The sequence below is a fragment of the Pyxicephalus adspersus genome, chromosome 12 (genome assembly GCF_032062135.1).
Source record: "Pyxicephalus adspersus chromosome 12, UCB_Pads_2.0, whole genome shotgun sequence".
In the NCBI taxonomy this organism is placed as follows: Eukaryota; Metazoa; Chordata; class Amphibia; order Anura; family Pyxicephalidae; genus Pyxicephalus; species Pyxicephalus adspersus.
Window position 1 is genome coordinate 25,399,319 of NC_092869.1, and position 12,808 is coordinate 25,412,126.

General features: G+C 41.0%; 1 protein-coding gene across 1 annotated transcript in view; it reads right to left on the reverse strand.

Moving 5' to 3' along the window:
* The window catches only part of ITPKA (inositol-trisphosphate 3-kinase A), a 44,433-nt gene extending 31,914 nt beyond the window's left edge, over nucleotides 1-12,519 (reverse strand). The window contains exon 1 of the mRNA XM_072427639.1: nucleotides 11,890-12,519. Coding sequence (XP_072283740.1) covers nucleotides 11,890-12,402 — 513 coding nt within the window. The 5' untranslated portion in view covers nucleotides 12,403-12,519. The remainder of the gene's footprint in view (nucleotides 1-11,889) is intronic.
* Nucleotides 12,520-12,808: the final 289 nt, after the last annotated feature.

A 12,808-nucleotide genomic window follows, 5' to 3' on the forward strand; every position in this document is an offset into this window, starting at 1 on the left:
TATAACACCAACAGTAAGACTGAATATTAGTCAATGTCTAAGCAAATGTCTAAAGCAGGGGTGTCAAACTCAAATACACAGAGGGCCGAAATTAAAAACTTACACCAAGTCGCAGGCCAAACTTTATTTAAATTTATTGAAAAAATTGAGGGCGTTTTTCCTTCTCATTACATGTAAAACATTTTCATTTGGAAAGAAAGAGGTTTTGCTTAGCATTCAATCTGGAACAAGCTTATAATACAGGAAGAGGCCTAAGAATTTTTTTTTAAATTTTATTCCAATGTCTGTAAAAAGTTATTATGCCACCCAGTACTGGCATCATGGTACAAGTCAGGTTTTCCTGCTGTTTCTGTCTGTTGCATTTAGTGTTTAGGCATATATAAATAGCCAAAAATGTTAGGCTTAGGGAGCTGACTAAAGACAGATTAAGCAGTTAGGATTTAGAAAACATGTTAGTTTATACTTACTACGCTTTCAAAGTGATTTTGGAATTTAAGACTGTTCCATAGACAGGAGTGATGCCGATACTACAATTTCCGGCATTACTTGCATCCATAGAACAATCCATTGTGTGGCTACGCATAGGCCGCTGCTCTATAGACACGAGTGATGCCGGGAATTGTAGTAGGGGCATCACTCACTGAAATCCGTAGTAGCGGTGGGCCACATGTAATTAATTTTCGGAATTAATTTTGGGCCAAAAAAAAAGGATGCTTCGGGCCAGAGTTTGACACCCCTAGTCTAAAGGGTACTCGTTTCAATATCAATATCTCCGAATCAAAAAATTTCAAACTAATACAGCTCTAGAATCCTTAATAATTCATGAATGACTTTTGTAATGCATACAGTGTAAGTACCTGAATCTCACCTGGTATCAAGTCCCTGTATAAAAGACTGCACATCGACACATGTAAAAATACTGGATAATAATATTTATAATGTGGGTTCCAAGTCAGGGAGTTAGAAACCACTGACTTTATTGGATCAGCCTGACAGCTGGGCAACTTGTATTTTCAAGAGGGGAGGTCAGAAATGGCAGTGAACACTACAGGTTCCTTTTAATAGAACCAATTTAGGTATCAGAGCTGAACGTTTGTTTGCAGACATGTAACAAAGACTCTGTTTTGAAAGTACACAAACTACTCAAATATGGAAAACCAGATCATCAAACATAATGCTTCATGGATCACTTCGCGGGAACCAGCATGGATCCTGGAAGATGCTTGTAGTACTGTGCAGAGCAGTAAAAGCACAGTGCTGGCTGATTATCTTTCCTGCCATCAGGAAAAGGTCACCAGTCATCTACAATACATCACACATGTGCAATGTTGCATGCATTTAAACAACACACCAGGTTCGACATCTTATGATGTTCTCGGGACACTGTAAAATTAAATATAGAAGGACACTTCTCTCACTAAAATGTAAAATATAATTTTAAAAATCGGAAGCTCCCTAAATCACCAACTATAATCAGATTGTTAATAAAGAGTGGGGAAAATATGAAACCCAATTACTCAGTGAGGGTCACACAATATTTGTTCTGATTTTGTTTTCCTGTTCTTTTGGACATGCGGTTTGTATTGAAATAATCTTTAGGTCTGATTGAATTAAAACAGACACACTGGTCCTGAATGATTAAATTAAAGCTCTCCAAGACTATAGAAGATAGACAATCAATGGAAAACATGGTTGATCCAGCAAACCTGCAGTATATCTTGTTCAGGGTAGAAAACCGATAGAAAATTTTTTTTTTCTATTGAAATGAATTCCAGGTTTGCTGGATCACCCAGGCCCTTAAAAGTTCTCAGACTTGGGGAGTTTTTATAAATCGGCCCCACTGATGTTTTATTAAATGTAAACATTCTGCTTACTTAAAGGAAAAGTGATCTTTTTCTTAAAAACTAAAATTCATTTGTAAAGGTTGCAGAACTTTTTTGGTGCATATTACATTTGACATTTCTATCCATCACTACTACACTACACTGCTGACTACAGAAACATTCCACTGATTGGATTAAAAAGATTACACATAATATTCCCCCTTTTCTACAATTACAGGCACATATAGAATATTTAGCATCTGACACTCCGTGCCTGGCAGCCACATCTATAGAAGGAAGTTTCATCCACTGGCTGCTGGTTCCCTGCACCACTTGAGTGATACACTAATGACTTAATGGCCAGGTTGGAAGAGTCACAACAGACAGACATAGGCATCTAACACAGAATACGTTATTCAAGCTAAATCCAGTTACATTACAAGTTAATACAGCCAAGTACATTATAGGTGCATTAAAGCAAAAAAGATACAAGGTTTCTGAATTTGTTTTCTTTTCAACTTAAGCCTGTTGAGCTTGTTGCAGACTTGCACCCTTGCAATTTGTAGGGAAGCACTAATATTTCTGCATTTCTTCTGTTGTGTCAGTCAGAGCTTTCCAACCAAATAAATGTAGGCTTTGCTGATCCCAGAGCTATAGTTGTGACTCAACGGGGAAGGCATGTTGGAACTCTGGATAGAGACCACTGCTTCTCCACATAAATTGAGGCCACAACTATGCAACTGCTGACAGAGAAAAAGCTTTATATTTGGGCTGTGGATAACTTATTATTAAAATGAACTGTGAGGCACTGAACACCTTTTAATATGAAACGCAGCTGAAATGTATTTAGCCAATCTTAACGGATGGTTCAGTTAGGCAGAGTTAGAATACTGTATGTTGTTAACAAAAGGCTAGCCAAAGTAGGAGAGGTCAACAGTCATCAGGGGATTTTACGAATGGCGTTGACATTCAAGAATGCTTCTCTATGACAACATGCATGAATGGAACAACATGAATCAGAATCAGGTACAGAATTACAGTATACAATTATGACAGAAGCATGTACACATTTACAGGCAGGCAAGCACTATAGTATTATCCCAGATAAGTCATAACTCTGTATTTGTTACAATCACTATCATCAATGCTTTCAGCAAGATGAAGTCATATGACCGTCAATGTATTCTGTCCCTGAAAATGATCATTTGTTGTCACTGCTCTTCCTGTTCTACAACTGCTATTGAAAGCAGATAAACACTGCTATGTGAGTCATACCAAAGTGCTTTGAGCTCCCTACCTACCATTGAAGACCTTTGTTTTCAGAATTTAATTTACAACGTGAATGGGAAGAATGCAAGATAGTACAAAATGTTGCCTTTTCATTACAACTCTGGCTTTTCCTTCTACATTCAATACAGCCAACATCTACAGATCACGTATCCTGGTTCCTGCAGGCTCCAGGCCTCCACTGTCATAACAGTTCAATAGTTATGTTCTATGGAATTGCTAACTTACTTGCATTTTATAGTTATCTGTAGCTCATTCTCAAAGAACTTGCCAAGTTTGTTCTGTAATAAAACAAACTTACCTGCCTGGTATTCTTTACAACGTACAATTCCAGCAAACCTGTAATATGCAGTTGATTGGTCAGGCCAGAATGACCTATCAAGATAGCCAAAGATCACAAACCTGACTAAAAATGCCGGCAAAGGAGTAAGGAGCAGTGATTTATTTGAATAATTGCAATCAGGCTAGTAAGTTTATTGTACTGCAGAAGAGACATTGTCTGTCCCTTATGAAATAAAGAACCTGCTACATTTCCATTTTACTTGACTAAATCTAAAGTTGAGTGACATCTCCAATTGGGGGCAAGGTTACTTTTATTTTCTTACTTAAAAAGACTTAAAGGAATCATTTTGAAACCAGTTTTTTTAGGCTAAGGGCAGGAGATGATTACAAGGGCTGTGACTGTCAATCGGATTAGGCCAGGTAAATGCCACTGTTTACTGTGACCTATAGAAAGGCCTACTAAACTCATTGTTTTCCCCCATTGGAGCTGCAAGCAGCCTCTTGTACAATCATTGTGTAAATGTTGCTATAGAAAAGCAACTAAAAGAAGACTTATAAATGTATTTATTGGAAGAAAATGGAAAGGTGAATTGGAAAAAGAATGAGTTGGGTAGAGTAATCAAATTCCATGGGCAAAGCTCTTCTTTCTTGTCCAAAGGAAATTAAAGAAGAACTAAACACCATTATACTCCCCTGTCCTGGTTCTGTCGCAGGACACAGCCATCTTCTTCTCATTACTACTTCTGATCTTCAGCCATCTTGAAAGGGGAAGCAGGCATTAACAGGTATGCAGAAAAAAACAATGTACAGCTCAGCAATTTTTAAGTCTCCAGCGAGCAATCACGCACACTAGAATGTTTATTGTGGAAGGGACATTGCCCTGCCTGATCACAAATTTTTAAAGGCGAAACTTAGTCTATGACCAATTTAAAAAAACTCCAAGGCTACGCACAAAAAGAATCTTTAACCAATAACCTTAATATAATTTCACAGAGGTGAAACACAATGCAGACAGAAATCATGCCTCATTCTGATAAAATCATGATTAACTGGCTGTCTCATTCTGGCTCACAAAATGAATTTCATTTCTATGACTCACCATGGCATTATATGGCTCTACAAAATCAAAAGGTAGTAAGGGTTAAGTTGTTTAGCTGTCTCTAAAATAGAGCTGTGTCAATAGGACATCAAAGTCATCAAGAAAAGCATCTTGAAGCAGGTTGGTACAGTTTAGATTGAGGTGAAACGCTAGTCAAAGGCGGCTATCAATGAACTCAGATGGGTCTTAAACTGATAGGTAATATATGCTCAATGCAGCGGGAAGAAAGTAGGCTTCATGGAAATACTTATTCTAAATTACAACTTGCCCCGGCCCCCAATGATTGACAGTTCTCCTGTGTAAAAACTAGACCAATACAAACAAAGAAACTAAGGAGAGTCGGCAGAACTTTTTTTTTTTTTTGAGTGGGGGGGGGACAAAAGGCAAGAGGTAACAGGAAAGTATTTAGGGAACAATTGTTACAAAGTACAGTTGTCTTTTGAAGCTGAACTTCTGCCAAAAAGATATTTTGCAGATAGTCTCCCCAGACATTGCAAAAATTTAAATTCTCAGTAAATTTTGCTCTTTTGCCTGGACAAATTATCATTTAACTTTCACAGTGCAGGGATAACCTCAAGAAAAAAAAAAAGTTGATCGGAGATAAGGAAAACTTTAAAAACACAAAGAAACAGAACCTATGTTTTATGAATAACACTTACTACCACATGGACTGTCAGGGGCTAAAACTGTGCTTACCTTCAAGGCATTGTGGTCTTCTATGGCAGTCTGGGGGCCAGGCACAAGTCATAAAACATAAGGCCAAAATAAAGGCATGCAATACTAACTAGGGTTTTGTATATAAATATTTGTAAAGTTAAAATAGTTCTTCTATCTTTCCTAAAATTCACAACTACATAACAGTATGAAAATGAACGAGCCAGGTCCCAACTCTTGTTTCATTTTAACAGATGAGAGAAATGAGCTTGCTCCCTGGAGTTTTAGTAAAATAATAAAGCTTATCAGCAGACCTAATGATCTAGAAGTCAAGGTCATAATGGGTAACTTCTGTGATAAGTGTACTGGAAGATTTAAAAAGTGGCACTTTTCAAAAGGCATTATCAATAGAAATTATTAATAATATTTAAATGGTCATAGGTACACAATTCCTTTTCAATTCCACAATAATAAGTGCAGCTTTAAATTTAAACCAAATGCAGTCCAATCTCACACTAAACCCCCATGGACATAGATATTTGATGGAAGGTGGTCTTTAGGTTTGTTCACAAAGCCTTCAGCTTGTACAAGTACAGTGTCTACAGAGGAGGTCAGCAAACTATTTTGGCCACTAGGCCATTTCAGGGGTATACCATACTTTCCAGGACACACAAAAAACAGCAGCAAATTAACCTGTTGCTTTTGTCCTGCACAGGAACTTTGGGCGGCTGCTGTGCTTTCTAACAGTACCTGGACATATTGGCTGTTATAATGCTTTTTACTGCTTCTTTTGCCATGTGATAGCTTTCCAGCAATTTCTAGATAGCAGCTTTGAAAACTCTGCTGTGTAGTCAGCTAATGTTTCTTTACGGGCTATTCGGAAGAAGGGAGCAGGGTGGTAACTGTTTTATTTGTTCATTCCAGTAGACTATAGTCAGTTCACCAGCTTGGTCCTAATGTCTGGAGGCGTTGGATGAAAAAACATGCAAACCGTTCAGAAGGTAAAACAATTCTCATATGTAAATTTAGCAACATCCCTAACTGGTGCCACACATAACACCTTAGTGCAGTGCCATATGTTCAAATTAAACACTCATTGAGATTAGAAAATATTTTATTCACATGAAGATTCTTGAACTATAAATCATTTTTCACATCAGAATATGTCACTATATAAACAAGAGTGAATGATGACAATCATGTTTTCAATACAATATGGCTCAGTTACAGCATGCCAAATGTGGCACTTTCAACTATATGACAGGTGGTTAAACTTCAATTGCTTCTCTAATTTGCTTATGCTAATACGAGGTGTTCTGTTCCCACAAAGAATTGGCGTGAGTGTGAAGACAACAGATTGTCAAGTAGACGCTTTGTCGCTGCCTATATGCAAATAAAATGGAAATCTGTGCTGCACTGTGGAGTTCCCTGACATTCAAATGCTCTCAGTTTACAAATATTTGAACAGTAGCGGCTCATGACATAATAGTGCATAGGCAGTATGTGCAATGCAATAGAGAGAAATAATGCATACTCATCACAAGCAACAACAAAAAAAAAAAACAAACAAACATGAAATGACAATGCAGCAAAACAAATACCATACTACAATTCCAGGATATACCTAAAATCTACAGCATCACTTGCCTGAACGTCCTTGTTATAGTCGCGCATTATAGTGCACAGAAGTTCAAAACCCATACACAAATATGGAATAATATATATATATATATATATATATATAAATAAATATAAAAATGACTTGCTTAGATAAGGTGGCTACATTAGTTTTTATTTCAGGCTTTTGTTTCTTTAGTCGTTATCTGCTTGTCCACTGGTAATACCTGCAGGTCATTCTTCCTGGACATATCTACCTTACCTTTGCAATGGCATGCTATGCCAATGCATCTCCTGCCGGCTTGGTAAGCCCCTCAAAAGTTTGGCGACACTAAAAAAGAACTCCCATCCCCTCTCCAGACTGGTTCTACCCCGCCCTTATATTTACTGTATTTCAGTTCTTTCAATCACTGAGACTTGGTATCTCATGTTGGGTTTACCAAGGGCAGTTTGCAGGCATCCCATGACATCCATCCAACACTGTTATGCTTTTAGAGTGATGTATGCAGCCCGCCTCATCTTCCTGCATTGCAGAAAGGAGAACAGAGACCCAGTGATGATATCAGGGAGTCTATAAGTAAGTTATAAAAATGGAAAGGGACTAGAAAAGAAACAAACTAAGATAAAGAATAAACCAACCCAAATAACCATATCAGTTTTTGTAACCTACAATACCATCAATGTTATATAACAAAGATGAACAAAGACTAGGTAAACATCTAAAAAAAAAAAACATGCAGTGATTCATCAATTGACTGGTAACACATGCAAAACCATAAACAGCATGAGGAAAAGAGATATGATACCATAGCAAAATGGTCACTAATGTTTTCCCTAACACAGGTCAATATTTAGAAATTTACCATTATCCGTTTGTTTGGAAACATTAAACCAATATTGTCTATAAATATTCAGTTATCCTTCTCACAACAATGAGAAAGCTGCTCTCTCCGTGCATGCCTTCAAGGTATAATATTATAGTCCCATGCATTAGCATAAAATTAAAGATCTAAATAAAACAGTGATTAAACATGATTTACAAACAGACATTAAATACATCTTTCATTAATGTGTGCAGTGTAGTAGGGTGGCATGTGGTGCGGCCCGCAGTGTGACTTTGTATCAGTACTGTAATTTTGTTAATTACTATCTGCCAACGGACTTAGATACGGTGACATGAAGCAGCTCTTCCACTGACTGATGGGTATATTACGATCACGTTGGTTTTTTAAACATTAAAGTGTATGTGAACCCTAAGGAAACAAGCCATTCCCTGACAGTGCCCCATTGTTGGCACCTCAACAGCAGCTTGCCGTCCCAACTGCTGCATTCTGGCCATTCCATATCTGAGCGCATGACCATGGTGAGACCATTATGTTCCGCTCACTGATGGGTATATTACGATCACGTTGGTTTTATGTTATATCACGTAGCCAGTAATGGCCACTGTATTCAATTTGATTTATACAATACACAATGATAACACACTGATACTGAACTCACTACCTCAGACACTTTCCGTCTAAGCCGTATAAAGACAAGCAGTTAATGAATAGGTTTTCCATCCAGCACGATGAACCCAGCCACACATCTGAAAGGATAAAATGCCAACGACTGCAGTGTGCCAAATGCCATTTATTACTGTACATGTCAAACAGCTTGTACTAACCCAGCAAATTGTATGCACAAGGCGCGGCTCACTTTACAAAGTATGCTAGTGACAACACGAATTCCAACTCATACAGAGTTGTTTCCAAACATCCTCACAAGCCAAATTTTTTTATTGATACATTTCTATATTTCCTTTTTTTATTTTTCTACATACATTTGGTATGTTCAACATGCAATTTCCATAAATCACAAGTTAGAATACACTCAGTCACTCCTAATACCATATTCATTTCTTTTTGGTCACATCACTGCACCCTCCACCATACACCTACATGCAGCCAAAGCGCCTCCATCCTGCCACCAAAACATCACCATATAGTGACCACTAAGGCAATGGAGCTTTGACTGCATAGGTTGTAGTATTGACCCACTATTTGCCACCCCCATTCGTTGTCTATGAGCTCCTATATGCAGAGTCCCACCAAAGAAGCAATAACCACACCACAACCTCGCCCACAGTCCCAATATAGCCTAAAAGTGATCACTGGGGTAAGGAAGAGTGAAGAAATACTTCTTTTGGGCCAATCCTATTGCAACCTTCTCCCCAGCTTCCTTCCCCAGGCCTAACAAAGTCCACTTGGTGAAAGTTTTTTTCTGCTTTCTTTATATAAAATGTACAGCTTTATCTATATGGTATACCTGATAGTATTTATCCTGAAAAGTCAGCTGTCTAAGTACAAATTCCTATCAAATAAATTGAATACTAGACGATAAAACAGCCTATCTAGAATAGTGTAGACTGGCACCTTTCTTAACCCAAAATGCTTTATTTACTTTGTCAATTAATTGTCCCTACTTGTCTGCCATCCAAATAACAATGTATGTGGATCAATATCGTAACAGTATAACAATCGGCACTCCTGTACACACATTGTGGGTGTTGGCATGTTCACATAGTATGCCAGCTACGGTTACACACACAATGTACCAGATACATAATCCCAGGCACTGCTTGTTATTTGTATGTAAGGTATGCCAGGTGCACAGTATTGCTGGGTCAGAGGATGATTTCCATAGTGCCAATATCAGAATCGTTGCCTGTATACATTTTATAAATCATTCACATACTAAGCTTCAATATATGGGCAAACCTTTGCTCTCTAGCTGTTATACAACAACAGGTCCCATAACGTCCTGTTAGTTGTTGGTCCACAATTGCAGAAAGACCTTGCTCTACCAGATGTCCATGCCATGGGGCACATATAACATGAAATTAGCTGTTAAATTCTGCAGGATGTCAAAAATATTTAATGCTTTCTGGATGCCAAGGCAGAATTAACGTGGTGCCATTACAAACTGAGAGCCAGTTTCAATTCCAAGCATGTCTAAATATTAGCAATATATGATAATATTGAGACACATTTAACCTTGACTATGTTGTGAGGGAGAGTGGAATTTTGGCAGGCAGTGGGTACAGATGACATAAATGCAATTACTTACACTCAATGTTAAAAAGTAGCAGAGCCCTGTGACACTCATTTCCAGCTATTATGGAAATATAACACCCAGCCTGCCATTCAAAACTGGGAGCTACAAGTTGCTTGATCTAAACAGAGTCTCTTGTGGCCCCCAGGCACTTGTTAGACTGGGTGCCATCACTGACCTGTCAAACTGGAGCCAGACTGTCGGTATATATACAGAAATAATGATGGAATGTGGCAGTGCCCAAACAGCATTCACAAACAGCCTGTGATTTTTACCAGCTACTTAGCACCTAAAAGACAAGGTCTTGGCAGGCTGAAACTTTTAGTTCCAGTGTTTCCCAATTTAGAGAACTTTTTTGTTTTGTTTGGGATCCTGGGTACCTGATGCCAACCTGGATGGGGTTGTCTTCACACAGCACCCCTTGGCAACTTGTAACACTGCAGGATGAATAGTGGTTGGCATTGAAAGCCATGTGATGCAATGGCAGTCTATTTTACATATTTTATTATTCACAGGAGGACTTGTGGCACCTTTCCTTGAAGCCAACTCAACATGTTATATACAGTGGTAAAAGCTGGCATGGCACAGGCAGCACTTACAAACAACTTGTGTTTACAGCTATTCAGCACTAGCTAGACTAAGACTTTTTTTGTTATACAGAAGTAGAAGAATTACAGGTTGTCCAAGCTTGAGCTGCAGCTGATTCTTGGAGGGACTCAAAACATCTGACAGCACCTAGTCTTAAAGGCTCAAGGCCACTGACAACACAACATGTCTTGGCAGTGCCCAATCCCTGAGACATGACATGGAGAGCAGTGGGCAGGGCAGGCTGGAATTCGGTAGCACAAATGCTGCAAAGCCGCAGGCTGCCCAACCCAGATATTTTTTCCAGGAGGACCTAACAAACTATAGCCAACCAATCCCATTACATACAATGTGTGTTGGCAGTGCCCGTGCAACACTGCCAGTTTCAATGAAAATTCAATTTTTACTGAGATCTGGGTCATTTAGCTGCAGCCAGTCCCAGTGATACAAGGTCACCCCAACTCTGTAGCAAGTCCCCTTATCTTGAGGCTCAGCAGCATGGAGTTTGTTGGGACCTGATCTACTTCAAGGAAGGCTCTGGGCATCAATCGACTCACAACCATCCCATTATATCAGATCCAATATTCAATACTGTCAGTAAATGACATGTCAGGAAGCAGTCACACAGCTTGCAAGCTACTCAGTCCCGAGTCTTGCCAGGCAAATACTATCACTTCCACAAAGCTTGAAGAGCTGCAGTTCCCATTTTACAGATAGTTTCTGTTCATGGACAGATGCAAGGAATGGGGCAGCAGTCAGCTTGGATGACCTAATGGCACCATGCCAGGTAGTAACTGGCCAGCACACCCCGCAACCTTGGCTCAGGACTTGGTTGGCAGGACAGGCGACACAACTGCTGTAGAGTCACAGGCTGCCTGATCAATGAATCCTTGGAAGACTATGGGCACCTGCCAACCCACTGTATAAGACACATTATAGCCAGAACCTGGCAGTGCCCAGTCACTCAGTTCTGAGTCCTGCCAGGCTGACACAAGTACTTCTACAAAGCTTGAAGAGCGGCTTTTCTCAGTTTAGAGTTAAAGTTAGTTATTGGATGAATGCAGGGAATCTAGCAGCAGTGTCTAATGTTGGAAGGAGATGGGGCAGCTGCTGCCCAGGTGGCACACACCCCCAACAATGTACCCTGATACCTGTGACTGCCACCTACACCCATGGCAGTGCCCCCCCTTGCCACCTACACCCATGGCAGTGCCCCCCCTTGCCACCTACACCCATGGCAGTGCCCCCCTTGCCACCTACACCCATGGCAGTGCCCCCCATGACCCATGGCAGTGCCCCCCATGACACCTACACCCATGGCAGTGCCCCCCATGACACCTACACCCATGGCAGTGCCCCCCATGACACCTACACCCATAGCAGTGCCCCCCCATGTCACTTACATCCATGGCAGTGCCCCCCATGCCACCCCCATGTGTCACTCACCAGGTTCTGCTCCTCGCTGTGCTCCAGGTCCACATTGCCTTGGCTTTTGCTCTCGGAGTCGCTGAGCAGGTCATCCTCGGAATCCTCCAGGACAGAGGAGGACCCAGTGGAGGACAGTGAGGTGCTGGACACAGACAGCCTGCGATTGGTCAGTTTCAGCAATCCTTCGCTCCTCATGTCGCCCCACACCGGCAGGTCCGGGCTGGGAGGCGGCGGCTCCTCGGAGTTGGTGACCATGAGTTGGGGTATAACGTGGCTCTGCCAGCTGCCTCTTCTCAGCTCTTCGGAAGCCTCCCCATTGCTCCGGTGCCAGCTCCCGCTCCCCATCCTCCTCCTCCGCCTCGGCTCCCTCAGGCCGTCCCGCTCCGCAGAGCAGCGAGCTTCAAAGTACAGCCGCAACTCCCCGACACTCAGCCGCTTCCTCCCGCTGCTCAGACTCGGGGAGCTCACGGGCTCCCCTACACCCCCCGCATGGTTCATCCCGCTGACACTCGTTACCTCTGTGGGAATCATCCAAACCTTGGCGTGACGGGGGGGATCTCAGACAGCGTGCTACACATTAACCGCTCCGGCTGTCTGCAGCACTGCACGGGGAGATGACAACTTTCTACTCACTTCCTCCTTCACAACCTGAGACTTGTGTGTGGGAGGGCAGAGGTAGTGTGTGGAGACTCATAGCAGCCTACAGGTTTTACTAATCCTCTCACCTTTGTAGTGGAAGGCTCATGTGTCACATTCCTTATGGAACAGGCAGATGGATTCATTCAGAACATTTTTATATTCCTTCCACCAAATTTATTAATAATTTTGCAGAGCTGTGCACATGGGGGGCACCTTATATTTTCCCAGGGGTCTGGGAGCGCCAAATTGGCAGAATGGCAGAGCTGCAAGTTGTTGGAATGCTGTGCACTTAGACCCC